We start from the raw sequence: 27,941 nt of genomic DNA, 5'->3' as shown, positions 1-27,941 counted from the left end.
TTTTGGTATTTGTCAAAAGTAAGTTACCAATCCCTGAGAACGATACTCTTCTCATCACTTTACTATAAAACTACGATACTGTGCACTTGCAGTTTTGCACCGTTCAGAACCACCAACCGACTATGACAAATATATATAAATTTTTGTATCTTTTGTCTAATTGCAAAATAGAGTAGAGTAATAGAAATTTGTTCGTTCTTTATTTTCTGTTAGATTTTTTTTTTTTTTTTTTGGAATTAAATTTTGAGTATTGTAAAAACTATCTCAGTATTATCCATATATATTTGATTAGTAAAATTTTTTCCTCACCATTACGTAGGGACGTAGAATTAAGGTTGGACCATGTAAATCTATAGTGTTCTCTCTTGTGTTGTGTGTGGAAGTTTATTTTTCTTTTGGATTTTCATTGCTCCTATCATTTGCTTGTGAGATATTTCTCATTCCCTCAATAGATGGTCCTCTCAATGCATTGAACAAGCTAGCTATTCCATATTGTTGGACTGGTATCTTCTACATATGGGCTTAGCCCCATGACAGTAGATAACTTCAGGAATGTGGAATGAATGAATGATAATGGCCAGTTACTCGTAGGCTCGTAGCTCTCATTTCAGTATTTTATGTTCAAGCCTTCAATGTTAATTGAACAAGTACACCGCATACAAACTATATTCTCTAATTAAAAGTCTAACATATTCACCTATATATCTTCTTCTTTTTTAAAATTTTATTTTCATGTGGAATATAAAAATGGTTATCAGGATTTTAGTTTTATATCTAGGATTCCAAACTTGACCCAGTTGTTAATCTTATTATGTTCATCAGTTACCTTTATTTTTAATTTTCTTCACATTAAAAGTACGATTTTTATATATAATAATGTTAGTGTACCTCTTTCTCCCCTTAAAATATTACTTAATTTACAGTAAAAATGGTTACTTATACTTAAATATTGTTAAGTAATGTATTAGATGTTCAATTTTAGAATAACTTGAGCTAATTTGGTCCATTTGACCTAATTCATTGATAAGGTAAACCAACAAATTCGGTACAGATTTGAGTTTTTCAAATATAAATGAGATGATTTTAAAATAGCGGCTAAAGACCCCAACCTATAGCTGCGTTTTTGAAAAATGCGGCTATAGCCCAGCTTTAAAGAACCCACATATACTAAATCCATATTGAAAGAATTTATTGACATTCAAAAAATGTACCCCCAGCCCTGTGGGGGCATCCGGGTAGTGATTTATTGGTTTGAGGTGGTGATATAAATCCAAAAATCGCAGTTTTAAAAATTCACCCTAAGTGTAGAATCTAGAAATGTCTTGCATGTAGCCTCATAATTATCTATGTACCAAGGCTTGTTATCGTAGGTCCATACTCCTTGTAAGAACCCTAGGGCATAGGATTTTCATTCTCTCTTCCATTTTGCACTGCCGCATATCTAGGACTATTTAAGTTTAAGGCATATTGTACGCACAATGGGATGAACCTTAAGTCACGTCCTTGAAAGACCCTAATTATTCATGGGGTTCTATTGTACAAATGCCATTATAGTATTTTGAGTGGGAGGACTACTAGACAGTGATGAGATGGTCCTAAATATGCACTAAATAATATTTTTAATTTTAGAGTCCTAAGAAATAACACAAATTTACAACAAATTCATAATATTCTCAAATTAAGATATCACCTCACACATGTGCTATTAAAATTATAACTAAACAATAGATTGTGGTGGGCTTATGTGCGGTAGTATAGGCCAATTTAAGAATATTGTTGTAAAATTGTTGTGAAGGTTTGCTGTCTCCCTAGTTTTATTGTTAATTTTATTCCATTTTTATCTATATATATGCTATAACAATCAAGTAGTAGTAGTAGTAGAAAATATGGGTTTGATATCAAAATTTTTTTGTATTTACCTAACATTCCTTAAATTAGACTATCAATTCACACATAGGCCATTAAAAAAAGAAAAAAAAAAAAAAAAAAACTAAATTGCAGATTGTAATGGGCTCATGTGTGAGATGGTAGGCTAATTTAGGAATATTGTTTTAAATTGCTGTGAAGTTTTTTTGTGTCCTTAACTTTATTGTTGATTTTATTCTATTTTTATCTTTGAAAATTTATTATAAAAGCAGAGAAACCAAAATGTAAACCATTGGGTTAAAGAGTCTTTGTTGTGAAGTTTGTATAGTATTCGGTGGAAGAGTTTTTGTTGTGAAGTATTGTTGTATATCTATAGTTTAGTTTTTTACTCAATAAAATACTATTATCGCTTTATCAAAAAAAAGAAAAAAAGAAGAAGGTATTAATAGTAGAAAACATGGGTTCAATATCAGTTTTTCCTTGTGTTTACTTGATGTTCTTATTAGCATGCACTTATTCTGAAGTTGGGTTTGGAAAAATGGTTTTTAATGTGATGAAGGATGGGGCTATTGCTGATGGAAATACTGATAACAGTAAGGTAATTTTCACTCAATAGATTTATGATACCATTAATCTTTTCTTAGATGAGTAGCATTAATCATTCTAACAAAAAAATATAATTGTTTTATAATTTTGTTATTGTGTGTGATTGTATTTGTAGGTTTTTCAAAATGTATTTAACAAAGCTTGTCAATCTGAAGGAAGGAATCTTGTATTAATCCCACGAGGGACATATATGTTAGCGCCTATTGTGTTGAAAGGACCATGCAAGGGCCAAGTGGAATTTCATATCATAGGGACACTAAAAGCTCTTATAGATGAAGCATCTACTATTGATATCAACCATTGGATCACCTTCCAATACGTAGACCGATTGGTACTAAGTGGTGGTGGGAAACTGGATGGCCAAGGTCCCTCTGCTTGGGATGACAATACTTGCAGTAAAAATCCAAACTGCAAAGCTCTTCCCATTGTAAGTTTTTGTTTCAACAAATCCATCTTAAATTAGGCTATAAATGGAGTTGCCCATGATCATGTGGTTGGACCATTTTTCATGAGTCATTCATAATTTTATTTTTTACTATGCTTCCATTTAATAGACTTTTCTATCGGTCGTATAGCTTCACAATTCTAGCTATAATGTTTTTTCCTTGTGCTTAGATTATGCTCCTTAAAAATAAATAAAAAATTTTATTTCATTTTCTAAAAAAAGATAAAATAAAATTTTACAATTTAATATCTTTCTTACTATCTCCAATGTTTAGAGATTGTGTTAACCCAAACCCTCCCTCCCCCCCCCCCCCCCCCCCCCCACCCTTTTGTCTTTTATAAAAGAAGTTGACTTATTTAGTAAATTTATTTTTAGGTATAGATTTGATTTATTAATTTACTAGGTACATTTTTCATTTAAAATAATAAAATTGCCAAAACAATTCCCATTTTTTAAAAGAAGTAAAATAAACTACAAAATTTAATTTGAACACTTTTTAAATTGTAATTTATTTTGATTGAAATGCATGTTATTCACATTGTATGTTTCCCTTATTCTTTTCAGTCATTGAGATTTGATTTCGTCACCAATTCAAGGATAACTCAACTAACTTCAATGAACAGCAAGAATGCCCACGTGAATGTATTTGCATGCAAAGATATGAAATTCGATCACATCCATATAATAGCACCCAAAGATAGCCCCAATACCGATGGAATACACATTGGTTCATCCAACAATATTCAAATCTTGGATTCAACAATAGCCACCGGAGATGATTGTGTATCAATGAGCCCTGGTTCTAAAAACATAAACATTAGGAACGTAACGTGTGGCCCAGGTCATGGAATTAGTGTTGGAAGCCTTGGTGGGGGACCTAATGAAGAAGATGTCAATGGATTAACGGTAACTAATTGCACTTTCATTGGCACTCAAAATGGCTTGAGGGTCAAAACATGGGCTAGGTCTTATGCTAGTAGTGTTTTCAATCTTACCTTTGAAGACATCATCATGGATAATGTCAACAACCCCATCATCATTGATCAACAATATTGCCCATCTCGCAATTGTGAAAAGGTACCTAGATCTTGTTCAAATATTGTTATATGTGCTTGTTCTTGATTAAATTATATATTGTATAAAACTTGATTTAACTTGATGGTCTTTTTTATTTTTATTTTTTATCTACAGGGTGAATCCCAAGTTCAAATTCGAGATGTGAAGTACAGAAACATCAGAGGCACCTCTAGCTCAAAAATTGCAGTTGCTTTTGATTGTAGCAAAGGCAAACCTTGTGAGAAGATTGAGCTCAACAACATTAACCTAACTTACCATGGTGCTGAAGGAGCTGTGGCATCCTCATGTTCTAATGTCAAAGGTATTGCTAATGGTCAACAACAACCCGGATCTTGCATATAGCACTCCTGCTTGCAGCACAATTCTTGAAATCCAGACAAATTCAAGTTTAATAATCCAACACTCAACCTACGTTCTATTGACAATATTGTTTTGTACTTGATATTAATGCTTATCCACAAGAAATGTTGTACGCTATGATTTATTACACTTTCGTATTTGTAAGTGACTTTGAATTTTTTTTTTTTTTTTTTTTGAGAATCCAGTGACTTTGAAATTGAATATTCTTAAAAAGAAAGTTCATTTGAAACTTACAGCTAGCCTATTTAAGGTGATGAGTCCATTTTAGGTTTAATGTGGAGCAATAACTAGTTTTGTGTCCATGTAATAATATCTTAAAGGGAAAATTGCTCTAATCTCTCTAAGGTTTTCTATAATTACACTTGCTATTTTTCTATTATGCAATTAGACACTTCCCTTAATATGCAAAGTATTTACACTATATCTTCCGTAGAGTGGTTTTAAGTAGATTTTTTTTGAGAAACGTGTATTAAAAAACAGGTCCTTACTTCAGTCCTGATTATAAAGAGTTGTGCTAGGACCACAAAAAATAGCACAACTTTGTGCCATAACTCGCCATGTTGCGAGTTGTGACTGGTGAAAGAGTATCTGTGGGCCATGTAGGGCCACACTTTCACTAATTACAACTCGCCAAATGACGAGTTGTGATACAAGATTGTGACATTTTCAGTGATTTCAGCATTTTAATTCCCATTATAAAAAACATACACCATTCACTATGAAATGTACTCTCAATGCAAGTTAAATGCACCATTCACTAAAACAAGGAATCAAAAAACAGGTTCTTACTTCAAAACTCATTATAGAGAAATAGATTCAATTATCAGACGGGAAAATTCATCTTCTCCATTTAAAATGAATTTATTTCATAGTTTAAATTAAATATTATAAATCTAAAGGAGTATCTACATATCATTTAAAATTTATTTTAATGGGTATTTCATTATCTAAAAATTTAAATAAAATCTTAGTAGGCTATCACTCCAAAATGTAGGTAAACAGGAAAAAAAAAAAAAATCAGAACTTGTGATTCTTACCAGTTGATTTTTTTTTTTTTTTTTTTTTTTTTTGAGAAACTAATATAAAATAAACCAACATTTATTATCCACATTTTTTTTAACAACCCAACAAACCAAATGACAATTAGCATTTTCTCAACAAAATAAAAAGAAAAAAAAAATTGACAGTTAGCATCAAATAATGTGCAGATCTATCACGGCAAGCAAATCCAGAATAAGTGTATTCATATTTATGCCACCCCACCCCCATAAAACTATATAGCAATGGAAATGGAAGGACAAGCAATACATGAAAATCACCAGAATTAATACTACAAAAAAACCCTAGAACAGAAAAGAACACCAAAACAGTTTAACATTCTCCCGTCAATATATGTCATAAAGTTTTCGTTTTTATTAAACATTCCTGCTTTTTTCTTTTTTTCTGGGCAACCAAACAGAGCGTAGAAAAAAGATAAAATAGAGACTTACTTTTTCGAGAATTACTCGTCCACCACAACTGAGATCTCAAGAAGGGGATTCCCAATACCCATGCCAGCATTCCCTAGTACGCCATTTAACTAGGGTTTTTCTTTATTTTGACAGTTCAGAGAGATGATAGATTTTCAGTATCTCTGAGCTTCTTCAATCTGAGACTGATAGATACCCAAGACCCAACTTTTATGTATTATATAGATACCCAACACAAAACCTAACCTTAGCTTCTCAAATCCCATTCACATGAACTATCAAAACAAAGAAAAAAAGGAGCTCATGAGAGAATAGCCAAAACTTTGCCACAGGCTCTGTGCTTTAAAAAGTACTGGACCAAGTAATACAGAAGTTGGGTTTAAAGTTCAAAATCTTTCTTAAAAAAAAAACCTAATGGTCCGTTTAGATTGAAAAAGAAGGAAGAATAGAGGGAAGTAGAGTAAAGTTAGATGGAAATTAGCCTAATTTTCAGTCAACTCTAATCTACTCTCCTTTTTCAACCTTCCTCTCTCCTCAAATAAAACAGGCCATAAGTAATATGGAAGTTGTGTGATTTGTGTGAAACTTCAGCTAAAGACGAGGATCTAGGGAGTAAGGACGGAGTTATATTGAGATTAAGGTGAGCCTAGCCCTGATAATATTTAATACTGTAATTGTTATGTGTTTCAAACAAAGTAATCCTATTCAAATGAGTTGGCTTGAAATATTGGCTGTATTTTATTTTTGGGTACAGTGGGTAGAGACACTTTCTTGATTGAACAACTTCTCACATTGATGGATGTGTGGCTTCCCAAATTGGGCTTCAAACAAACCGACCCTATTTAAATGAGTTGGCTTCTATTGGTTATATTTTATTTTGGGTAGAGAGTAGATACTAGAGACTCTTCTTGAAAGGGCGATTAAAACCAAGAACATTTTTGAAGTGTAGAACAAGTTTTTGCCTATTATAATTACCCGTGCATTGATTGGTTATCTTGGACATAGAACTAACTTATTTGCTCTTTATTTTTTTATTTTTTTTATTTTTTTTATTCCTTTAAATATATTATAGTTATTAATATTGCCTTTTGGTTGGAAGAGGGATTTTGATTTTGATTTTCTTCTGTCACTCTCAAACTTACTACTAACTATTAAGTGTGTGTTTGCCATTGGCTTAAAAAGCTAACTTTTTTTACTATTCAATTTATTTTTGCTACTATTCATGAGTTTCATTGCACTCTTTGGTACTATTCATGAATTCCACTGTACTATTTTAGCTACTTTTTAGCTATATCTGCAGCACTTTCAGTAAAAAAATTTCAATTTCAGCTAAATAATCTGTTCTTAAACAGATATTAAGTGTATGTTTGGATTACGATGAAAACTTCAGCGTTTGGCGCTTTTTTGTAATGGGCATCTATCAGTGGATCCCGTGCACTATTCACGGGATCTACAAATTTCTTTTTTCAGCAAAAATTTCATTAAAACTGGGTTCCAAGACATTATTCACACATTTAAAAATTATTTTGTTACAGTGTTTTTAGTTTTCAGCAATAAGCTATATTCAAACAAACCTTAAGATTAATGCCCCATTTCTGTACAAATGACTCCCGACCCATTTTTTGGTGCTCATTGTTTCAAATTACCATGCAGATTGTAGAAATTGGATACAAGTTATTTGAAATTATAAATGAACAGACAAAAGCACTTGTCATTAGAGCAACCACACAAACTCATGGATAGTCTTCTAAAATACAAAAGGGCTCAATTTTACACATTTTAACCCAAAAACCCCCCACATTAGTCTTTGTAAAAATGTCTAAATATGCACAATGGTCTTACAAATGAACAGTAACCGTGTATACACAGTTACTGTTCACCGTGTAAATGATTTTTTTTTTTTTCTCTCCTCTCTTCACCTCACTCTCTTTTCATTTCTCTCTCCTCTCATGGTTACTATTCACAGTGTTAAAAAATGAATATTTTATTTGAATAAATGTGTATAATAGACAAACTGATGTGGATGTTTTGTAAAAATAGGTGTGTAAAATAAAAAAAAGTAGGTTTTAAATGTACAAAATGGAAAATTTTTTGTACATACTGTTGTGGATGCTCTAAGAGCACCACATCAGTAGTTGCAAAATACAAAAGTGCTCAATTTTGCACATTTTAACCCAAAAAAACCCACTTCAGTACTTGTAAAAATATGCAAATATACAAAACTGCTTTGCAAATGATTTTTTTATTCTTTTTTTTTTCTCTCTCTCTATCAGGTTGCTCTCTCATCTGTCTTCTTCTCACAACAAAGAAAGAAAAAGGTGGGTGGGGCCATGTGGGTAGTGCTTCGTTTGATATAATAAAAATTAAAGAAATATTATTATTTAAATAAAATAGATGATAGAATAGATAAACTGATGTGGGTGTTTTGTAAAAATAGGTATGTAAAATAGAAAAAGTATGTTTTTTCTTAAAAAATAGATAAGACTTTTGCACGGACTGATGCAGTTGCTCTAAGACATAACACAAATTTACAACAGATTCATAATATTCTCAAATTAAGATATCACCTCACACATGTGCTATTAAAATAATAACTAAATGATAGATTGTGGTGGGCTCATGTGTGGTAGTATAGGCCAATTTAAGAATATTGTTGTAAAATTGTTGTCAAGTTTTGCTGTCTCCCTAGTTTTATTGTTAATTTTATTCTATTTTTATCTATAAAAAAGAAAAAAATCATTATTAAAAGCAAAGAAACTAAAACAATCAAGTAGTAGTAGTAGAAAATATGGGTTCGATATCAAAAATTTTTGTATTTACCTAACATTCCTTAAATTAGACTATCACTTCACACATAGGCCATTAAAAATAAAATAAAAAATAAAAAAACTAAATTGCAGTTTGTAATGGGCTCATGTGTGAGATGGTAGGCTAATTTGGGAATATTGTTTTAAATTGCTGTGAATTTTTTTTGTGTCCTTAACTTTATTGTTGATTTTATTCTATTTTTATCTATGAAAATTTATTATAAAAGCAGAGAAACCAAAATGTAAAGCATTGGGTTAAAGAGTCTTTGTTGTGAAGTTTGTATAGTATTGGGAAGAAGAGTTTTTGTTGTGAAGTATTGTTGTATATCTACAGTTTAGTTTTTTACTCAATAAAATACTATTATCGCTTTATCAAAAAAGAAAAAAGAAAAAGAAGGAGGTATTAATAGTAGAAAACATGGGTTCAATATCAGTTTTTCCTTGTGTTTACTTGATGTTTTTATTAGCATGCATTTATTCTGAAGTTGGGTTTGGAAAAATGGTTTTTAATGTGATGAAGGATGGTGCTGTTGCTGATGGAAATACTGATAACAGTAAGGTAATTTTCACTCAATAGAATTATGATACTATTAATCTTTTCTTAGATGAGTAGCATTAAGCATTCTAACAAAACAATATAATTGTTTTATAATTTTGTTATTGTGTGTGACTGTATTTGTAGGTTTTTCAAAATGTATTCAACAAAGCTTGTCAATCTGAAGGAAGGAATCTTGTGTTAATCCCACGAGGGACATATATGTTGGCGCCTATTGTGTTGAAAGGACCATGCAAGGGCCAAGTGGAATTTCATATCATAGGGACACTAAAAGCTCTTATAGATGAAACATCTACCATTGATATTAACCATTGGATCACCTTCCAATACGTAGACCGATTGGTACTAAGTGGTGGTGGGAAACTGGATGGCCAAGGTCCCTCTGCTTGGGATGACAATACTTGCAGTAAAAATCCAAACTGCAAAGCTCTTCCCATTGTAAGTTTTTGTTTCAACAAATCCATCTTAAATTAGGCTATAAATGGAGTTGCCCATGATCATGTGGTCGGGACCATTTTTCATGAGTCATTCATAATTTTTATTTTTTACTATGCTTCCATTTAATAGACTTTTCTATCGGTCGTATAGCTTCAAAATTCTAGCTATAATGTTTTTTCCTTGTGCTTAGATTATGCTTCTTAAAAATAAATAAAAAATTTTCTTTCCTTTTCTAAAAAAAGATAAATAAAATTTTACAATTTAATTTCTTTCTTACTATCTCCAATGTTTAGAGATTGTGTTAACCCAAACACCCCCCCCCCCCTCGTCTTTTTATGAAAGAAGTTGACTTATTTAGTAAATTTATTTTTTAGGTATAGATTTGATTTATTAATTTACTATGCATATTTTTCATTTACAAATAATAAAATTACTAAAACAATTCCCATATTTTAAAATAAGTCAAATAAACTACAGAAATTTAATTTGAACATTTTTTAAATTGTAATTAATTCTATTTATAATGCATATTATTCACATTGTGTGTTTCTCTTATTCTTTTCAGTCATTGAGATTTGATTTCGTCACCAATTCAAGGATTACTCAACTAACTTCAATGAACAGCAAGAATGCCCATGTGAATGTATTTGCATGCAAAGATATGAAATTCGATCACATCCATATAATAGCACCCAAAGATAGCCCCAACACCGATGGAATACACATTGGTTCATCTAGCAATATTCAAATATTGGATTCAACAATAGCCACCGGAGATGATTGTGTATCAATGAGTCCTGGTTCTAAAAACATAAACATTAGGAACGTAACATGTGGCCCAGGTCATGGAATTAGTGTTGGAAGCCTTGGTGGGGGACCTAATGAAGAAGATGTCAATGGATTAAAGGTAACTAATTGCACTTTCATTGGCACTCAAAATGGCTTGAGGATCAAAACATGGGCCAGGTCTTATGCTAGTAGTGTTTTCAATCTTACCTTTGAAGACATCATCATGGATAATGTCAACAACCCCATCATCATTGATCAACAATATTGCCCATCTCGCAATTGTGAAAAGGTACCTAGCTCTTGTTCAAATATTGTTATATGTGCTTGTTCTTGATTAAATTATATGTTGTATAAAACTTGATTTACCATGATGGTCATTCTTTTTTATCTACAGGGTGACTCCCAAGTTCAAATTCGAGATGTGAAGTACGGAAACATCAGAGGCACCTCTAGCTCAAAAATTGCAGTTGCTTTTGATTGTAGCAAAGGCAAACCTTGTGAGAAGATTGAGCTCAACAATATTAACCTTACTTACCATGGTGCTGAAGGAGCTGTAGCATCCTCATGTTCTAATGTCAAAGGTATTGCTAATGGTCAACAAAAACCCGGATCTTGCATATAGCACTCCTGCTTGCAGCACAATTCTTGAAATCAAGACAAATTCAAGTTTAATAATCCAACACTCGACCTACTTTCTATTGACAGTATTGTTTTGTACTTGATATTATTGCTTACCCACAAGAAACGTTGTAAGCTGTGATGTATTCTACTTCGTATTTGTAAGTGACTTGAAATTCAATTCTTAAAAAGAAAGTTCCTTCGAAAGTTACAGCTATATAGCCTATTTAAGGTGGTGATCATTCTTCCTGTTTCATGTGGAGCAATAAGAGTCTAAATTTTCTGTTTCATTCTTCCTGTTTCACTATATACTCCTCAAATGAAAACATGCCACATGTCCATCTATTTAATTAAATACTAAATTTATACATTCTTTTATTTCAATTACTTAAATATGATGGGTTATTTGTTTATTTATTTTAGGAAATTGAAATAATAGAAAGCATAAATTTAGTATTTAATTAAATAGATAGACATGTGACATGTTTTTATTTGTGGAGTATATAGTGGAGTAAAAGGAGTGAGATAAAAGATTTGGATCGGAGCAATAAATGGCTTTGTGACCATGTAATAATATCTTAAAGGGAAAATTGCTCTAATCTCTGAATTTTCCATAATTACATTCGCTATTTTTCTATTATGCAATTAGACACTTAAGTCCCTTAATATGCAAAGTATTTACACTGATCTTCCCTATGGTGGTTTTAAGTAGATTTTATTTTGGTTGTGGTTTTTGGGTTTGTGTAACATTTCTAAATTTGTAATTAATTAAAGGAGAAAACTTCCAAGTATTTTGAAGGAGAATGGTATGCTGTGTTTTATGTGCTGTTTTCTTGCTTGTATGTGCTACTATATTTGTTTAGGCCTACACATTATCTTCTCAAAAAAATACTCTTATACATTATCAATCTATAGAATTTTTTAAATCTCTCATAAATAAGGAGTGAAATAATTTAGCTAATTGATACCACTTCCTTCTTTGAAAGGAGGAAAAAAAATGTATTGGAGAGTCTTTTTGACATAATATAAGGGTCGTCAATGAGCCGGCCCGACCCATTTTTACTTGGCCCATGGGCACAATGGGCTGGGTATAATGGGCTATTAACTAGTTAACGGACTGGGTCAGGCTGGGCCGAAAGAAAAAACCTCAGCCCATGACCCTGCCCATGGGCAATGCCCATTTGGTCTTTAGCAAGGTGGGCTATCGGGTTGGGCCTAATGGGTTACCTATGGGCTTGTATTAGCATATTATTTTATTATTTTTATAAGGAAAGAATCAATTTTTTATAAAGGAATAATCAATCTATTTTTTTAAAGGAAAGAATTAAAGAATTTAATACTTAATTACAAATTTTTTTACAGTCAAATCTATTTAATTTTTTTTATTAAGGCTTTAAATAGTTTTTTATTTTTATCTTTAATAAAAAAAAATGTCAAATGGTTAATTCAAATTTGCTAGACTACTAGAAAAATATATATTTAGTAAACTAAATTTAGCACAATTACTTTGAGTATCTTAGTGGTTGAGGGAGTTCTCTTAAGAAATTAATCTATAATATTTTAGGATCAATCCTTCATACACTTCTTATATATTTTTGTTATAAATTATGAGTTATTGGGTTGGGCCAACGGGTTAGGCCAATGGGCTGGGCAACGGATTGGGCTTTTGAGCTAGCCTATCGGGTACCCATGGGCATAAAAACTAGCCCATGGCCTAACCCACTAGGCTAGTGGGCTACCCATGGGCCTCAATAACAACAGGCTGGGCCGCCCATTAGCCCGGTGGGCCGTCAGGTTTCTGAGTCGAACTGTGGGCCATGTGCTATTTGATGACCCTTAACATAATAACAATTTATTGAGCTGTCTTAAAAATTATTTTTAGGAATGCCTTTATTTATTAAAAAAAGAAAAAGAAAAAAAAAAGAGGCATTTATTAAGTCTATTTTGTTTGCCTTGATAACTTTAATTTCCGCCACTACAAAGTGTACGACGATGAGTTTGAAAAACAGTGAACGGTTACAGCTTTACTGAATTAGGGGAAGGCAAAAACGACGACGGTTCTGTTGTTCACATCCAATTCACCACGTGTTACCCTTTGCATGCAGCTTTTCCTACGTGTCAGTTCCTACTACAAACACTCAACACACTCAGTCTCACTCTGTGTGTGCATGAGATTTATGTTGCTCACAATTTCAACTCTTACTAGTTTACTTTTGTCACAACGTGTTGTCGTGGAGATTAAGATTGCAGGGCTCAAAGGAATAACAACAACAACAACAAAATAGAATGATGGTGTTTGATTATCTAAGAAACCTTGGTAATCAAGAACACCCACAGGTACTTCTCATAACGGTGTTCGTGGCCATTCTTTGTCTTTGCTTAATCATCGGTCACTTGCTTGAAGAGAACCGCTGGGTTAACGAGTCCATCACTGCCATTTTGACTGTAACTTCTCTCTCTCTCTCTCTCTCTCTCTCATGTTACGAATAAACAAGTTGAATTATATATGGTTGAATTTAATCTTGTTTGAGGTGCTTAATTAAGCAATTAGAAAATGATGGATTTAGTTATTTACTCAATAATACTCATCATTTTAACAATTCTCTCTCACATTTGATCGTATGGATTCTCTCCTTAATAAATGGATCCAATTAATTTGGATTTTTAACTTTTTAAATGGGAGTTATTAGAGCAGAAAGGTGGTTTGAATTTTGATAATAAATAATCAATTGTTCTAAACATAAAGTTGTTCTAGGATGATAAATTTAATAATTTAGTCAGGATTCCAACGTTGGACAACGAGTCTCAATGTATGTGAGAGCAATGTTACATCTGTTATATGGTATTATATTTTTAAAAAATGTGTTTGTCTCTGTTTTTTGGGATTAAGGCTTGTTGAAATTAAAGTGAAATAGAAAAATATTGTAAAGAGATTGTAGAGATATACTGAGGCAGAAGGAAAGAGAAGAAAGAATAATAGGACACAAGAAAAATTATTTTAGTATTTTTGTATCATTGAAGGACCTAGGAGATGAAAATTTGTTCTTATAGAAATATGAAAGTTACAGGAGAATTATTTTTGCTTTTTAATGCGTTTGATAACTTCAATGGGAATGTGAAAAATTAATGGTTGCGAAATTTTTTTTTTTTTTTTTTTACTTTAATAATTATTTATGTCACTAAATATGTTCAGTTTAAATAGGGATGCATAGCTGGAACAGTAATCTTGTTTCTGAGCAAAGGGAAAAGTTCTCACATCCTTACCTTCAATGAGGAATTGTTCTTCATATATCTCCTTCCACCAATAATATTTAATGCTGGGTAATGTTATGCTATCTTTCTTTACTCTTTTTTTTTTTTTTGGTAATCACAATCTTTCTTTACTCTTGAATGGTAAGATATTATCAATTTTACTATAAAAGATTTACAAATTAATGTGCCAAGGGATAATAAAATAAATGTTGAATTACATTTTTATGATTAGTGACACCAGTAATTTGTAAGTATTATGTAGTAATATTTGTAGTGTCCTAGCATTACTTCTCTTGAATTATTTCGGATGAATTTATATATATATATATATATATTTATATATATATTAAATCGCTTGACTCTTCTATATACTACAGATTTCAGGTCAAGAAAAAGCAGTTCTTCCAAAACTTCCTTACTATCATGTTCTTTGGGGTGTTTGGTGTTTTCATTTCTGCTGTAGTTATCACAGCTGGTAACATTTAAATCTTTCCTTTATTTTCTAGTCAATTCCATGTTCTATTTCCTGTTCGAATTTCCCTGAATTCACTACTAAATTTCTGCATACTATCATTGGAATAGGCAGCTGGTGGCTGTTTCCTAAGCTGGGATTTGTTGGTCTGACTGCACGAGAATATCTGGGTGAGATTATTGTCTTTGTTACCTCTTATATATCTATAACTTGGAACACCTTTTTATCATGCTTTTCTTTTCTTTTTTTGGTAGTTAACAAACATCACTTGCAAATGAATTTTTCTTTTTATGATTCAGCTATAGGAACAATATTTTCATCAACTGATACAGTGTGTACACTGCAGGTTGGTTGGATTAGTAATTATTCTCTTTGTTTTAATTGCGGTAGGCTGCTTTGAATGTTGGATGTTCTATGATACTATATATACATGTAGGTTCTCCATCAAGATGAAACTCCTTTGCTGTACAGCCTAGTTTTTGGGGAAGGAGTTGTGAATGACGCGACATCAGTTGTTCTGTTTAATGCAATTCAAAAGCTTGATGTTTCAAGAGTAGATGGCAAGATTGTGCTTCATGTTATTGGAGATTTCTTTTACCTTTTCTTAACTAGTACTGCTCTTGGAGTCATTGTAAGTCTCAATGGTTGAAATGTACTAGCATGATGTTTTGATTAATGAGTTGACCTAATACATATATTACGATGCCATCCTATTTTTATGTAACCTGTGACTGAATAATGTTGCTGTAAAATGAATATATTTGCATGCTTTTTGGTTGAATTTGTTACTTCTACTTTATAAGGTTTGATGTGCTTGGAGCACATCTCAAAAATACAAATGTCATGTGATGCATAGGATGGGTTTTCCTTAAGAAATATTTACTTTGATGCACGCTACGATCATTTAAATTTAAATCATTGTGCATTTAAAGGAAAACCACCAAAATTATTCATAAAAGAGCAAAACTACCAAAGATTGGCCATAACATACTGGTTTTACCTTTTTCTTAGTGGAGTATTGTAAATAAATCTGCTCTTAAATGTAACTTCTCATAAATTTCGCTACTTTAAAAAAAAAAAAAAAAAAAAAATTTAGATGCAGTGTTAAACAACCTATTTGATGCTTTCTACCTATTGAAATGCTTTTTCGGGAATTTTGATAGGGTATTGAATTAAATAATGACAGATTTGAACTTACACAGTCTAAATTGACAAGTCACCTGAAGGCAACAACCACAATTTCAGTTTTTTTTTTTTTTTTCCCTAACCTCCATATCAGTGTCCTAATTATTGCACCTGTAAATAATTCCGGTCTCAATTATTTTGCTTATCCAACGTCCAAAACACAGCATTTGCAAAATTACTATTAATTTATACTTTTGAAGTACATGTTATTGATACATAACACTAGATAATATATCTTTTATATCGTTGCATATATGAATGCCAATAATAAATTATGTATATGTTGGAGAGGATATCATGTCTTACAACTTTATTGCAGGCTGGACTTGTGGCAGCATATATTCTTAAAACCTTATACTTTGGAAGGTAAGTGCTTCTTTAATAAAATGGCCTTGAGGAGTACTTTTTTTAGTAGTTATAATTTGAATGACAGAGTTCACGCCATTTTCTAAATCTGGAGGCAAAGTGCAATTTGGTTTGACAGTGACCTTAATGAAAATGCTTTCCTCTGCTTACAGACACTCAAGCATCCGCGAAATTTCTTTGATGATTTTAATAGCATATCTGTCCTACATGTTGGCAGAGGTAATTAATGTATTTAAATGGCCACTCACTTTTTATGTTAATTATATCTACGCCAGTGCAAAACTTCTAGATTCTTGATTCTGAATTTTGATTTGTATGGTGAGCTAAATATTATCGCTAAAATTGATGTCTCTGTCCAACATAATGAACATGATTTTTTGTCAACTAACATCTGAATAGAAAATTTGTGTCATTAAGGACTTTTATGTGATTGCTTGAGGTTAAATAGGAAGAAGGAAACTACTAGTCAATGTCATGAAAGTGATGATCTTGAACTTCTCTTTAAGATGTACAGCATTGGCCTTTACTACAATTTTGACATCATCAACTTGTGGTAAATAACGTGCAATGATGATGTTTTTACCATTCAAGTGACTATCATCTCTCCATTTTGAAAAATTTTCTTTTGGGTATTCCTATTTCGCCAATGTCTTTTTTTTTTTTTTTTTTGGTAGTGTGCTTGGGGGGGGGGGATGTGGTGTTTGGTGGTTTTCTAGATTAGCTGATTAGCCTTCTTGCTGTTTACTTTCATAGGAGCTAACTAGCAGCTTTGGATATGGATCAAGTAGAATACATGATTTCCATTGAAGCATGTGAAATACAAAATTTCCCATTGATCTATATTAACTGCCAATTGTTTGTGCAGCTACTGCAACTTAGTGGAATTCTCACTGTTTTCTTTTGTGGGATTCTGATGTCACACTATGCATGGCATGATGTGACTGATAGTTCAAGAATCACAACCAGGTATATTTATATAAAAGGATTATTTGGATTATAGTTGTATCATGGGTCAAACACTCATGCTTAATTATGAGCAATACATTTCCTCTTGCAGGCATGTATTTGCAACAATGTCATTTATTGCAGAGACATTCATTTTTCTTTATGTGGGAATGGATGCTCTTGACATTGAAAAGTGGAAGATGACTAAATTAAGGTACTAATTCTCTCCTCTTACAATTCAGCTTGGTTATATTACCAAAATTTACTAATAAGAATGGTCAGCTATAATAAAATAAATTATTGATAAAAAATTTAAATTGCTGTTCATCCAATTGAGTTTGAGTTTTAAGTGACTATATTCTGAGAAGCATGTTGCAGTACCTTGTATGTACAACAATGTACTCCATGTACATGTAGTCAATAAACGACTATTCATGGGTTGTGCCTTCATATACAACATATGCACTTTTAACAAAAAATTTAGGCTTTTTATTCAATCAAATTACAGACTTCAGTAATAAGAATGGTTGAAAAGTGTGCCTCTCTAAAGTTTTTAATTTTTTATTTTATTTTATGGAATATAAATCAATGAAATGCTTGTTGCTAATTATGAACAGCCAATTTTAAGGTTCATATATTCTCCTCCAAACTCTCAATAAAAACTTAAAAACTTAACTTATACACACAACTATCTTTTAACCTCAAAAGAATTATCAATTACTATTCGAAGAAACTCGTTTATGTTTTTTTAAAAGTGTTAATTCTTTCCCCATATGGAAGAACCTCTTGGGCCAAAGCCACCTAACATTTATAGTGTTGTCTATATAAGACTTTACCTTCTCTTCCTTAGTGTACAAGAAATATTACTTTACTTCTTTGACAAGGAATAAACTTTCCTTTCACAACATACTTACAATAAATGCCTCTCTCTCTCTCTCTCTCTCTCTTTGTTGTTTTTTAAAGAAAAATTGGTTAAGTTAGTGACATTTTTTAGGGATCTTCTTTGGTCAAGTTTGAAGTAGAATGCAACCACTAACGTGGATTTTAGTTTAGGTTAAAATATAATGCTTAGAAATAAATCTTTGTCACAATATCCTTTAGCTTCTTTGGAATAATGGCAGGTGTCTTTTGTAAAAAATATGTTCTTTTGATGTTCTGTTGGTTGCAGTTTTGGGACTTTAATGGCCATCTATAGCACCCTAATCTTTCTAATATTGCTTGGGCGTGCTGCATTTGTATTCCCTCTCTCCGCCCTTTCCAATTACTTGAACAGAAAGGCCGAGAGAACAGAAGTAATCACATTTAAACACCAGGTTAGTATTACAATGTTTGCCCTGATAAACTTTAATGCATACAAGGGAAGGGAATGGAGTTGCACTATTTGACGGTCTCTGGATTTTGAAATTAACATGTATATAGATAATCATTTGGTGGGCTGGGCTTATGAGAGGGGCAGTCTCTATTGCATTGGCTTTTAAACAGGTATATATGAGTTTTCTGTTTATCACAGTTCATGAAAGTTTGGTAGAGATAATCCTATGTTTTGGATTACCAATTCTATAATAATTGGAGAGACACTCTAAATTAATTCTCTCTTGGTTTGTGAAGTTCACATATTCGGGTGTTACGTGGGATCCAGTTAGTGCCACAATGATCACCAACACCATAATCGTAGTCCTCTTCAGTACATTGGTATGTTGGTTTATCTCTTTAAATTAGATTCCTTTTACAATGGGTGTCAAAATTTTAGGTTTTTTTTATCAACCATCTTACAGTTATGTCACTATGAGGTTAATAGTTTTGTTCTATTTATTATCTCCTTGTCTGTTGGGAGCATAAAACATTATGTTACAATATTCATATGTTTTTAGGTGTCGTTGTTAACTCTAATGATGTTGACTAATGTATTAGCTGCCAAGAGTAGGAACATTGCACAATCCTTTTACTTCCAAAGATTTGATAGTATCATTCAATGATTGCAGGTGTTTGGTTTTATAACAAAGCCTCTAATAAACTATTTAATTCCTCACCATGAGACTATCAAAATCAGGCATGGAGAATCAGCTGTTCCAAAAGATGACTTGAATGTGCCTTTGCTCTCATTCGAAGAATCTACTGCAACAAACATTGGCCGTGCAAAGGATAGTTTATCCCTTCTTATAGAAAGGCCTATTTCCACCATACATTCCTACTGGAGGAAGTTTGATGATAGCTATATGAGACCCATATTTGGAGGGCCAGTTACCAATCAGTCGCAATGTTAAAGGAACAATGGCAAGTGAATTAGATAGCAGCAAGGTGCCAAGATATCCTGATGGTAATTCATTTGAGTCCTGTGTTGGAAATGGGCAAATTTACTTTCTACTCAGTTGACATTTTGTAATGCTATTCTATTGGTGAGGAGATGTCGTTTCTTGGTGTTGAACATCAGGTCCACTTTTCATCAAACTAGGCAGTTTCAACTTTCAAATGTCACTGGGAATACAGAAGCACAATGAGTTTAAGTCGTGAGGTAGCAGTTTGCTAATCTATTAGATGAGTCAAGTTTGACCTCATTTCCTGACTATGCAAAGTTTTGTTATTATACTTTTACTCACTACTCCTCCGGAAAGTTTACTGATAGACTTTTTGTATGTAGGCTTCATCTATAAGTGTAATGAGAGATTAAACTAGAATCTTCTTCTAGGTTGTGACCTTGTCAGGTTTTTTTTATCCCCAGTCTTCTTTTTGGTGTTTCTACAATACCTACAAAAGGATGCAATTCCTTTTTCAAGAAAACAAATAATGTGCTATCATGAGTATCTCTCTTTGTTTTTCCTTAGTTCTTTTTATGATGAAATGTAATGTAAAATTGTGATGCTTTGCAAGATAAACAACTGAGGCTTGTTGAGTTATATTTTGTGCACCCTATCAGTTGTAAGTAGTTATATTTGAAAAGTTTTATTACTTTTCTGTAGACCTTTGAGCAAGTACATGATCAAAAGATCACAAGAAGTAACATCATATGATTTTGGCATTTAAGGCCACGTTTCTTAGGCAATGCCAAGGTGTAGAATGTATGGTTTTCAAATCATGTCTAGACCTTCTGGTCTAATTGGTTTAGCCAGAAACTGGGACTTAAAACCAGTAAGGTCCAATTCATAAAACCAGGAAATTTCAAAAACAAGTCAAAAGATTTTAAGTGATTTTAACCAGCCTTGGGCTTCTTCTCTTTCGCCAGTAGCCCCAAATAAAAGACTGCCTAAATTGCTTTCTGCCTAGTTGGGATGTGAATAATGAATATGCATGTGTTTTTTTTTTTTTTTTTCCTTAGAAGTTCTCTTGTTCTTAGGTATGTCATACGTATGCTTAAACCAACTAAAAAGGCTAATCAGTTCCATAGAGAACAATCGTTTCATCCAATCAGTATGAGAATTGAAGATATTTCTAACTTGTCGTTTATCCTTTTAAAATCTTTTAAAAAATGTCTTAATGTTAAAATTCGGATAAGATACACCATTTTAACCTAATTCTTTTTTAGGTTTGGTTGATTTATTTGCTTAAGATGAGACAAAAAGTGATTTTTAAGTAAATCAAGTGTTTGCTTTTAAGCAAAATAAGCCTACAAAAAGTTATTTTTAAGTAAATCAAGTGTTTTTAAGCAAAATAAGCCAACTTCTTGTTTAAAGTTACTTTTTATCTCACATTTAAACAAAAACAAATCTCACATTTAAACATAAACAAATAGGTCAAAAATAAAAAAATAAAAAAAGACCAACAAATGCACAACTTTCTTAAGTGTTTATGGATCACATTTTACTATAATTGAAAATAAAAGAACTTAAGTGGTAAAATATCTTGCGGTCAAATAATGATTTTATTTATTTATTTATTTATTTTTTTGAAGGAGTCAATAATGGACTTGAGTCTGAGTGGTAGAAAAATGGTGGTATGTTACAATTAGCTTATAATAAATTGTTGTTAGTAATGTGTGGTGACCAAAATTTTTGTAACCCAAGTGGCACTTCTTAACCATTATAAAGAAGTCTTAGGATCATATCTTCTTCCCTCATATTTGTAAATACCAAATTATTATATATAGAAAAACTGTTGTTAGTGAGATTTCCATTATATTGTTCTAATCCTTAGTAAATTATAATAATAATAAATTATGAGAAAAAAGTTGAATCCTAGAAAATATTTTTCTAACAAATTTTATTTAAGTAAAAGTTTAGAGATACAAATAAAAAATAATTTCTCAAAAATAAAATAAAAAATAAAAAATATGGAAAATTACATTTTACCATCCTAAACTATGCACTAGATTACACTTTGTACCCTAAACTATTTGACTGCACACTTTGCACCATAAACTATCACACTTATCACACTTTGCACCCCAATGTTATTTTTGCTGTTATATTTAACAGAATCTTGTTACATGTGACAAGTACATGTCTCTTGCTTAGGTGGAACAAAGTTAAAAGACTTAAACACCTTTCTTCATAATCAATTAAAACAAAACCCAAAATTTTCTAGATCTCCCTTTGCTATTATGAACAACTTGGAAATTATTATCCCTCGAACTAATATATAACAATAGAGGAAGGGGTGGCAGGGGAGGTGGGCGGTCTTATAACAACCATGGTTTAGCTGTTCAAGGTGGCCATGCCCCAGCCGATGTTGGGGTTCGTTCATAACATATTCAACCATTAGATGTTCATATGGTGTTTGTTACTAGCTTTTCTAGGTGAGTGGTGAAAATGTTTTTTCTCGAAACATATCTTTAATTTGGTTGCTGTTGATGAATTCACCAATCCAGACCACCTTTTTGTAGTTTGGTTAATGCACAATTTTTCTTCAGAACCTTATGAGAAAATTAGTTTTTTTTTTTTTTTCAACTTCTTTTATTAAAAATTGCCATGCCTAGACTTATTTAAGTCTTGGCTTTTATTTTTTGGGTGTGATTGCCTGGTAGTTGACCATACCTGATGATAAGCACTTGAGATCTTAGACGAGTAGTGCTTCAGCCTTAACCTTTGATGTTGAGAATCTATGGTGTGATGAATACGCAATTTGTTGCGTTTTCTAATTTGATGCAACTGAACCTTTTTGTTAGATTTTATAATATCAAAAGATTTTAAATATCTATTTTTGTCTGCTTAGATGTTCAATGACATCTTAACCAAAAAAAATAAAGGTGTCAAGGCGGTGGAGCGGTGGCAATTTTCAAATAGGGGATTTAGGGTTTACAAGAAACTGAATTTAGGGAAGAGGATGACATGCACGTGAGATAGAGGGAGATGTGAAAAAATTTGGGTTTTCTTTTTCATTGATTTTGAAGAAGGGTGTTTCAGTCTTTTAACTTTGTTTTACCTAAGCAAGAAACATGTGATTGTCACATGCAACAAGATGATGTTAAATATAGGTGAAACTACACTATTGGTCCCTGAAGTTTGCCCTATATACGCAATTGGTCCCTTAAGTTTGAAACAAGCACAATTAGTCCCTTAAGTTTTAAAATTGAGTTGTATTGGTTCTCTTATTAACTGTTATTAATGGTGTTACTTATGTGGCTAACAGAACAATAACTTGACTTTTTTTTTTAATGATGTGGCATGTTTTTAATTAAAATTTTTTTTTTAAAAAATAGTTTCCAAAATTAAAATCCAACCTCCTCCAACTCCGCAATCCAAAGCCACATCGGTAGCCATGGAAGCCGACCAAAGTACCTCCACGAGCACTAGCACTAGCACAAGCACAAGCAGCAGCGGCTCTTGCCCACCCATGAATCTCTTGTTCGTGGAAGGGTGTGGGCTACGATCAACATGGGTACGTACTCCATGCCCATTTGGCCTTTTCTCTATTACTCTACTAGTTTTTGATGAACATCCATTTGTCAGATTTTAATATTGAATCGTAGGATTGGTGAATAATTATCAAGATGAATTTTGTGATGCCCTTTTGACTCTTTCTCAATTACTATCCCAGTTATTGATGAACACCCAGTTGCCAAATTTTCATATTGAATGGTAGGATTGGTGTATTTTTATGAAAAAACAGAGAGTTCCGTTAGCCATGAACACCCAGTTGATTTTAAATATCTACTTTTTTTTTAATTTTTATGGAAAAATAAATATCAGATTTGTTTTTAATCGGGTCAATATTATTTCAATTTCATCTTACGTGGAAACTTTTTTTTTTTTAATTTTTAATAAAAACATGTCACATCGTTAAAAAAATGTCAAGTCATTGTTTCGTTAGCCACATAAGTAACATTGTTAACAGCAGTTAGTAAATGGACCTATACAACTCAGTTTTAGAATTTAAGGGACTAATTGTGCTCGTTTCAAACTTAAGGGACCAATTACGGACACAAGATAAACTTCAAGAACCAATAGTGTAGTTTTGCCTTAAATATAACAGCAAAATGTAGTGCAAAATGTAATGTAATTTCCCCTAAAAAATAGTTAGAGGTACAAAAATTTTAGTTTTTTATTTTTATTTTCAAATTTGTTTGTTTAGTAGAATTATTATCATACCACAGGGTACCCTCTCCTGTCTCCAGTCTCCACTATCATGGAAATAGTTTTTGTTTTTCTTTCTTCTTCTCTCTTACAAATACACCCTACGGGCTACCCTCTGCCGTTCTCTCACCTCAAGTCTAAAACCCCTCTCTCTCTCTCTGTATTTCAATGGCAGACCCTGCTATGTCGTGTAGAGAAATGAAAGCTTAGCAGTACCAAACCAGTCACAGTCTTCCCCTACTTCACATTCTCAGGTAATCTCTCTCTCTCTTTCTCTCTCTCTCCCTCAGTTATTTTTTTTTCCCTCTTCAATTTGTTTGTTCTAATTTTAACGAATTTTGGTTAACGGAAAAACGAGAATTGGACTGAGTTTTATTTTCGTATTGTCATTTTCGTTTCTGGGTTTCGTTCCATTTTTTGTTTGGTTGCTGAAAACGAAGCAAATTTCATATCTTTCATCTGTTTGGGTTCATCCTAGGTGGTTGGGTATAATTGTGATAAAATTTAGCTGACTTAATTTAGTTTCAGTCTTTCAGATTGTGTTTATATCAGTAAAATGTTATATATCTCATTCAGTTAAGTTACTTTTTTACAGATAATGATTGGTTGGAACTATGGTACCTTCTCTCGAATCATCTTCTATTTTTGAGTTCTGTTTGGTGGTTAAAGATGTAAATGTGTGAGGTTTAGTGCTTGACTTTTCACCTGGCCAAGTTTAGCCTTTGTCCAACATGAGGATCTTTTGGTGATGATGTATATTTCTAAGAATGGCACTAGCATTGGCCAGAGAAGTTCTAGTGCAACCCCGCTTCACCGTGAGTTATTCATTGGGATTTCGTGTGGCTGCGACTGTTCTGAGGAACATTTTCATTAATCACAATAGAGAACTTATTGGAAAAAATGTTGGGACTTATCAAATATCAGATGTTTACTACAGATTGTATCAGAACCCATATCTTCAAAAAATTTCTACTAGCACTCACCCTGAAAGGATATGTTGGGAAGGTTCCTCGCATGCAGTTCTGCTGAGAAAGCTTGAAACTGCCTTGAAGGATCACCAATTGGATGAAGTATGGGAATCTTTTAATGATTTTAAAAACTTGTATGGATTCCCTAAGGGAAGTCTTTTTGGTAAGTTGATCAATGAACTGTCATATTCATCTGATCCACACTGGCTTCAGAAGGCATGTGATTTAGTCTTGCTAGTTTTGAAAGAGGAATTGGGTTTACTTCAATCGGATACCCTAATTAAGTTGTCCCTTTCCTTAGCAAGATCTCAATTGCCTATCCCTGCCTCAATGATTCTTAGAGTGATGCTGGAGAAAGAGACTTTACCCCCAATGAATGTATTGTGGTTAGTTGTTCTGCATATGGTGAAGACAGAGATTGGGACATACATCGCTTCAAATTTCTTGGTTCAGATTTGTGATTGTTTCCAACACTTAAATGTGAATAAAAATGACCGGGCAAAGCTGATAAAACCAGATACAATGATCTTTAACCTAGTGCTTGATGCTTGTGTGAGGTTTGAATTGTCTTTTAAAGGCCAACAGATCATTGAATTGATGTCTCAGACAGGGGTTGTAGCTGATGCACATTCAATCACTATTATTGCCCAGATTCATGAGATGAATGGTCAGAGGGATGAGCTGAAGAAATTTAAAGACCACATTGATCGAGTTTCAGCTCCATTTGTTTTTCATTATCGGCAGTTCTATGATAGTTTGTTGAGCTTGCACTTCAAGTTTAATGACATTGATTCTGCTGCTGATCTTGTGTTGTATATATATAGAGACCGGGAATCTTTTCCCATTCAAAATGTTAGGAAGGAACTACAAAAGCCTCATTTTGTTCCATTGGGATCTGAAAATCTCAAGACAGGGTTGAAGATACAGATTGTACCTGAGATGCTGCAGAAGGATTCTATCCTCAAAGTGGAAGGTAAACAAGAACTTGTTGCTTTTAGGAATGGGAAACTCACCCTTAGCAATAAGGCCCTGGCCAAGCTCATTAATGGATACAAGAGAGTTGGGAAGATTAGTGACATATCAAAATTTTTACTTAGCATTCAGAAGAAGTCACATTCATTGGAGGTATCCAGATTGTGCTCTGACGTGATTGATGCTTGCATTAAATTGCACTGGCTTGAAACTGCTCATGACATTTTGGATGACATGGAATCCGCTGGATCTCCCATGGGCTGTACTACTTACTTGTCACTCTTGGCTGCCTACGACAAGGAAAAGATGTTTAGGGAAGCAAAGGCACTGCTTAAACAAATGAGAAAAGCTGGTATGGTCTTAAATTTCTCTGATGAGATGGTTGTTTCCATCTGTCGATCAGAAGCAGTGGATAAAAATGCCATGCTTGCCTCATCAACGGTGATCAGTAAATCAGATCTGGCTGAGTTTTTGGTTCGAGAGATGAGAGAGGAGAATGCTGTTCCTCCTACTGTTTATGAGTTCAATTCTTCTATTTACTTCTTCTTCAAGGCCAAAATGTTAGCAGATGCTTTGAAAACATACAGAAGAATGCTGGAGATGAAAATCCAGCCTACAGTGCAAACGTTTTCTAATCTGGTATGTGGATATTCTTCTCTAGGAATGCATCGTGATATCACAATCATCTGGGGGGACATTAAGAGAAATATGGAGAGTGGAAATTTGGTAGTGAGCAGAGATCTCTGTGAGTTCTTGCTACTGAGTTTTCTTCGAGGTGGTTACTTTGAGAGAGTGATGGAGGTCATTGGTTATATGAAAGAGCATGGTATGTTCACTGACAAGTGGATGTACAAAAGTGAGTTTCTAAAGCTTCATATGAATCTTTATAGGAGGCTAAAAGCATCAAAAGCTAGAACTGATGCTCAAAGCAAAAGGCTTGAGTATGTCCAGGCATTTAGGAAATGGGTTGGCATAGATTGAAGTTCAATAAGGAAGTTCTTAAATGCAAGGGATGCTCAAAGCAAAATGCTTGAGTATGTCCAGGCATTTAGGAATATGAGAGATTGGTTACTCTTGTTTACTTTAATCATGTAGTGCCTCTGAATGTTATGTTTAAAGGGATGCATAGCTGGAACAGTAATCTTGTTTCTGAGCTAATGGAATAGTTCTCAAATCCTTATACTCAATGAGAAATTGTTCTTCATGTAACTCCTTCCACTGATAATTCAATGCTGGGTAATGATATCTTTCTTATAAGCCAGACTTTTGATTGGTTCCAGTGATATCACATTTAATCATTTGGCAACTCAGTGTTTAACTTAGTTGGATCTGCTATTTATCTCCGACAAATTACAGGTCAAGATAAAACAGTTATTCTAAATTCGGGACGTTATTGTTGGCCTAGGCAGCTGGTGGCTATTTCCTAAGCTGGGCTTTGTTGGTCCGACTGTACAAGACTACCTTGGTGAGAATTTTCCTTTGTTACCTCTTATGTATATTGCATGGAAGATCTCCTCTTATGTATATTGCATGGAAGGTCTATTTTTATGCATCTATTCTTTTGTAGTTAATAAACATAATTTGCAAATGAAAATTATTTCCTTTGTTACCTCTTATGTTTGATTCAGCTGCAGAACAATATTTTCATCAACTGATTCAGTGTCTACACTGCAGGTTGGCTGGGTTTGTAATCTCTTCTTTTAATTGCAGCAGGCTGCCTTGAATGTTGGGTGTTCTATGATGCCATACTAGATGAGGGTTCTCCATGAAGATATAACTCCATTATACAAGCCTAGTTTTGGGGGAAGGAGATGTGAATGATGCAACATCTCTTGTTGGAGATTTCTTTTGCCTTTTCTCAACAGGCACTGCTCTTGGAGTCATAGTCTTGCCGGTTGAAATGTACATATTAGCATGAAATGACATTTTAATTTATGATTTGATCTTAATACATACATTACAATGCCATCCTATGTTATAATGTTGATGTAAAATGAATATAGTTGTGCGCTTTTGGGTTCAATTTTTGGATTTCACTTTATAAAGTTCGGAGCACATCTCAAGAAAAAATTGTCTTGTAAGTGATGCATGGGATGGGTTTTCACTGGAACTATTACTTTTGATGATACTTTAAATAAACACCACCAAAGATGAGCCATAACATACTGGCTTTACGTTCCGCTGTGTACCGGGAATAAATCTACTCTACCTCTCATAGATTTCAATACTTGACAAAATTTTAGA

The 27,941-nt window shown here is 32.9% G+C and overlaps 4 protein-coding genes across 5 annotated transcripts; all 4 read left to right on the top strand.

Annotated features, from left to right (window-relative positions):
* The first annotated feature begins 2,323 nt into the window (after positions 1 to 2,323).
* Positions 2,324 to 4,336, top strand: LOC115956272 (exopolygalacturonase-like). Its single transcript, XM_031074698.1, has 4 exons — positions 2,324 to 2,464; positions 2,588 to 2,899; positions 3,482 to 3,994; positions 4,109 to 4,336. Exons 1-4 carry the CDS (start codon positions 2,324 to 2,326, stop codon positions 4,334 to 4,336), a joined length of 1,194 nt encoding a protein of 397 aa, XP_030930558.1.
* Positions 4,337 to 9,129: 4,793 nt separating this feature from the next.
* On the top strand, positions 9,130 to 11,035 carry LOC115956271 (exopolygalacturonase-like). Its single transcript, XM_031074697.1, has 4 exons — positions 9,130 to 9,189; positions 9,313 to 9,624; positions 10,190 to 10,702; positions 10,808 to 11,035. Exons 1-4 carry the CDS (start codon positions 9,130 to 9,132, stop codon positions 11,033 to 11,035), a joined length of 1,113 nt encoding a protein of 370 aa, XP_030930557.1.
* Positions 11,036 to 13,205: 2,170 nt separating this feature from the next.
* Positions 13,206 to 20,031, top strand: LOC115955969 (sodium/hydrogen exchanger 4). The gene is made up of 14 exons (XM_031074397.1): positions 13,206 to 13,476; positions 14,234 to 14,352; positions 14,661 to 14,758; positions 14,866 to 14,925; positions 15,055 to 15,101; positions 15,192 to 15,386; positions 16,260 to 16,306; positions 16,459 to 16,525; positions 17,172 to 17,272; positions 17,364 to 17,465; positions 18,420 to 18,564; positions 18,671 to 18,733; positions 18,860 to 18,943; positions 19,234 to 20,031. Exons 1-14 carry the CDS (start codon positions 13,318 to 13,320, stop codon positions 19,513 to 19,515), a joined length of 1,569 nt encoding a protein of 522 aa, XP_030930257.1. The 5' UTR covers positions 13,206 to 13,317; the 3' UTR covers positions 19,516 to 20,031.
* Positions 20,032 to 23,789: 3,758 nt separating this feature from the next.
* Positions 23,790 to 27,742, top strand: LOC115955968 (pentatricopeptide repeat-containing protein At4g17616). Of its 2 annotated transcripts, XM_031074396.1 has the most exons (4): positions 23,790 to 24,011; positions 24,353 to 26,933; positions 27,054 to 27,162; positions 27,372 to 27,742. In XM_031074396.1, exon 2 carries the CDS (start codon positions 24,525 to 24,527, stop codon positions 26,676 to 26,678), a length of 2,154 nt encoding a protein of 717 aa, XP_030930256.1. In that variant the 5' UTR covers positions 23,790 to 24,011; positions 24,353 to 24,524; the 3' UTR covers positions 26,679 to 26,933; positions 27,054 to 27,162; positions 27,372 to 27,742. The 2 variants fall into 2 exon arrangements, with proteins under 2 accessions (XP_030930256.1, XP_030930255.1); XM_031074395.1 differs by having other exon boundaries at positions 24,353 to 27,162.
* The last annotated feature ends 199 nt before the right edge of the window (positions 27,743 to 27,941 follow it).

The sequence above is a fragment of the Quercus lobata genome, chromosome 8 (genome assembly GCF_001633185.2).
Source record: "Quercus lobata isolate SW786 chromosome 8, ValleyOak3.0 Primary Assembly, whole genome shotgun sequence".
Lineage (NCBI taxonomy): Eukaryota > Viridiplantae > Streptophyta > Magnoliopsida > Fagales > Fagaceae > Quercus > Quercus lobata.
The sequence above is the reverse complement of the archived record's forward strand: the minus strand, read 5'-3'. Positions and strand labels throughout refer to the sequence as shown.

Coding starts and splice junctions, on each gene's coding strand:
- LOC115956272 (XM_031074698.1), top strand. CDS start 2,324: ATGGGTTCAATATCAGTTTTTCCTTGTGTTTACTTGATGTTCTTATTA. Junction 2,465..2,587: donor GAAATACTGATAACAGTAAG/GTAATTTTCACT, acceptor TTGTATTTGTAG/GTTTTTCAAAATGTATTTAA. Junction 3,995..4,108: donor CATCTCGCAATTGTGAAAAG/GTACCTAGATCT, acceptor TTTTATCTACAG/GGTGAATCCCAAGTTCAAAT.
- LOC115956271 (XM_031074697.1), top strand. CDS start 9,130: ATGGTTTTTAATGTGATGAAGGATGGTGCTGTTGCTGATGGAAATACT. Junction 9,625..10,189: donor ACTGCAAAGCTCTTCCCATT/GTAAGTTTTTGT, acceptor TATTCTTTTCAG/TCATTGAGATTTGATTTCGT. Junction 10,703..10,807: donor CATCTCGCAATTGTGAAAAG/GTACCTAGCTCT, acceptor TTTTATCTACAG/GGTGACTCCCAAGTTCAAAT.
- LOC115955969 (XM_031074397.1), top strand. CDS start 13,318: ATGATGGTGTTTGATTATCTAAGAAACCTTGGTAATCAAGAACACCCA. Junction 16,526..17,171: donor TGTCCTACATGTTGGCAGAG/GTAATTAATGTA, acceptor TTGTTTGTGCAG/CTACTGCAACTTAGTGGAAT. Junction 17,466..18,419: donor TGGAAGATGACTAAATTAAG/GTACTAATTCTC, acceptor TGTTGGTTGCAG/TTTTGGGACTTTAATGGCCA.
- LOC115955968 (XM_031074396.1), top strand. CDS start 24,525: ATGGCACTAGCATTGGCCAGAGAAGTTCTAGTGCAACCCCGCTTCACC.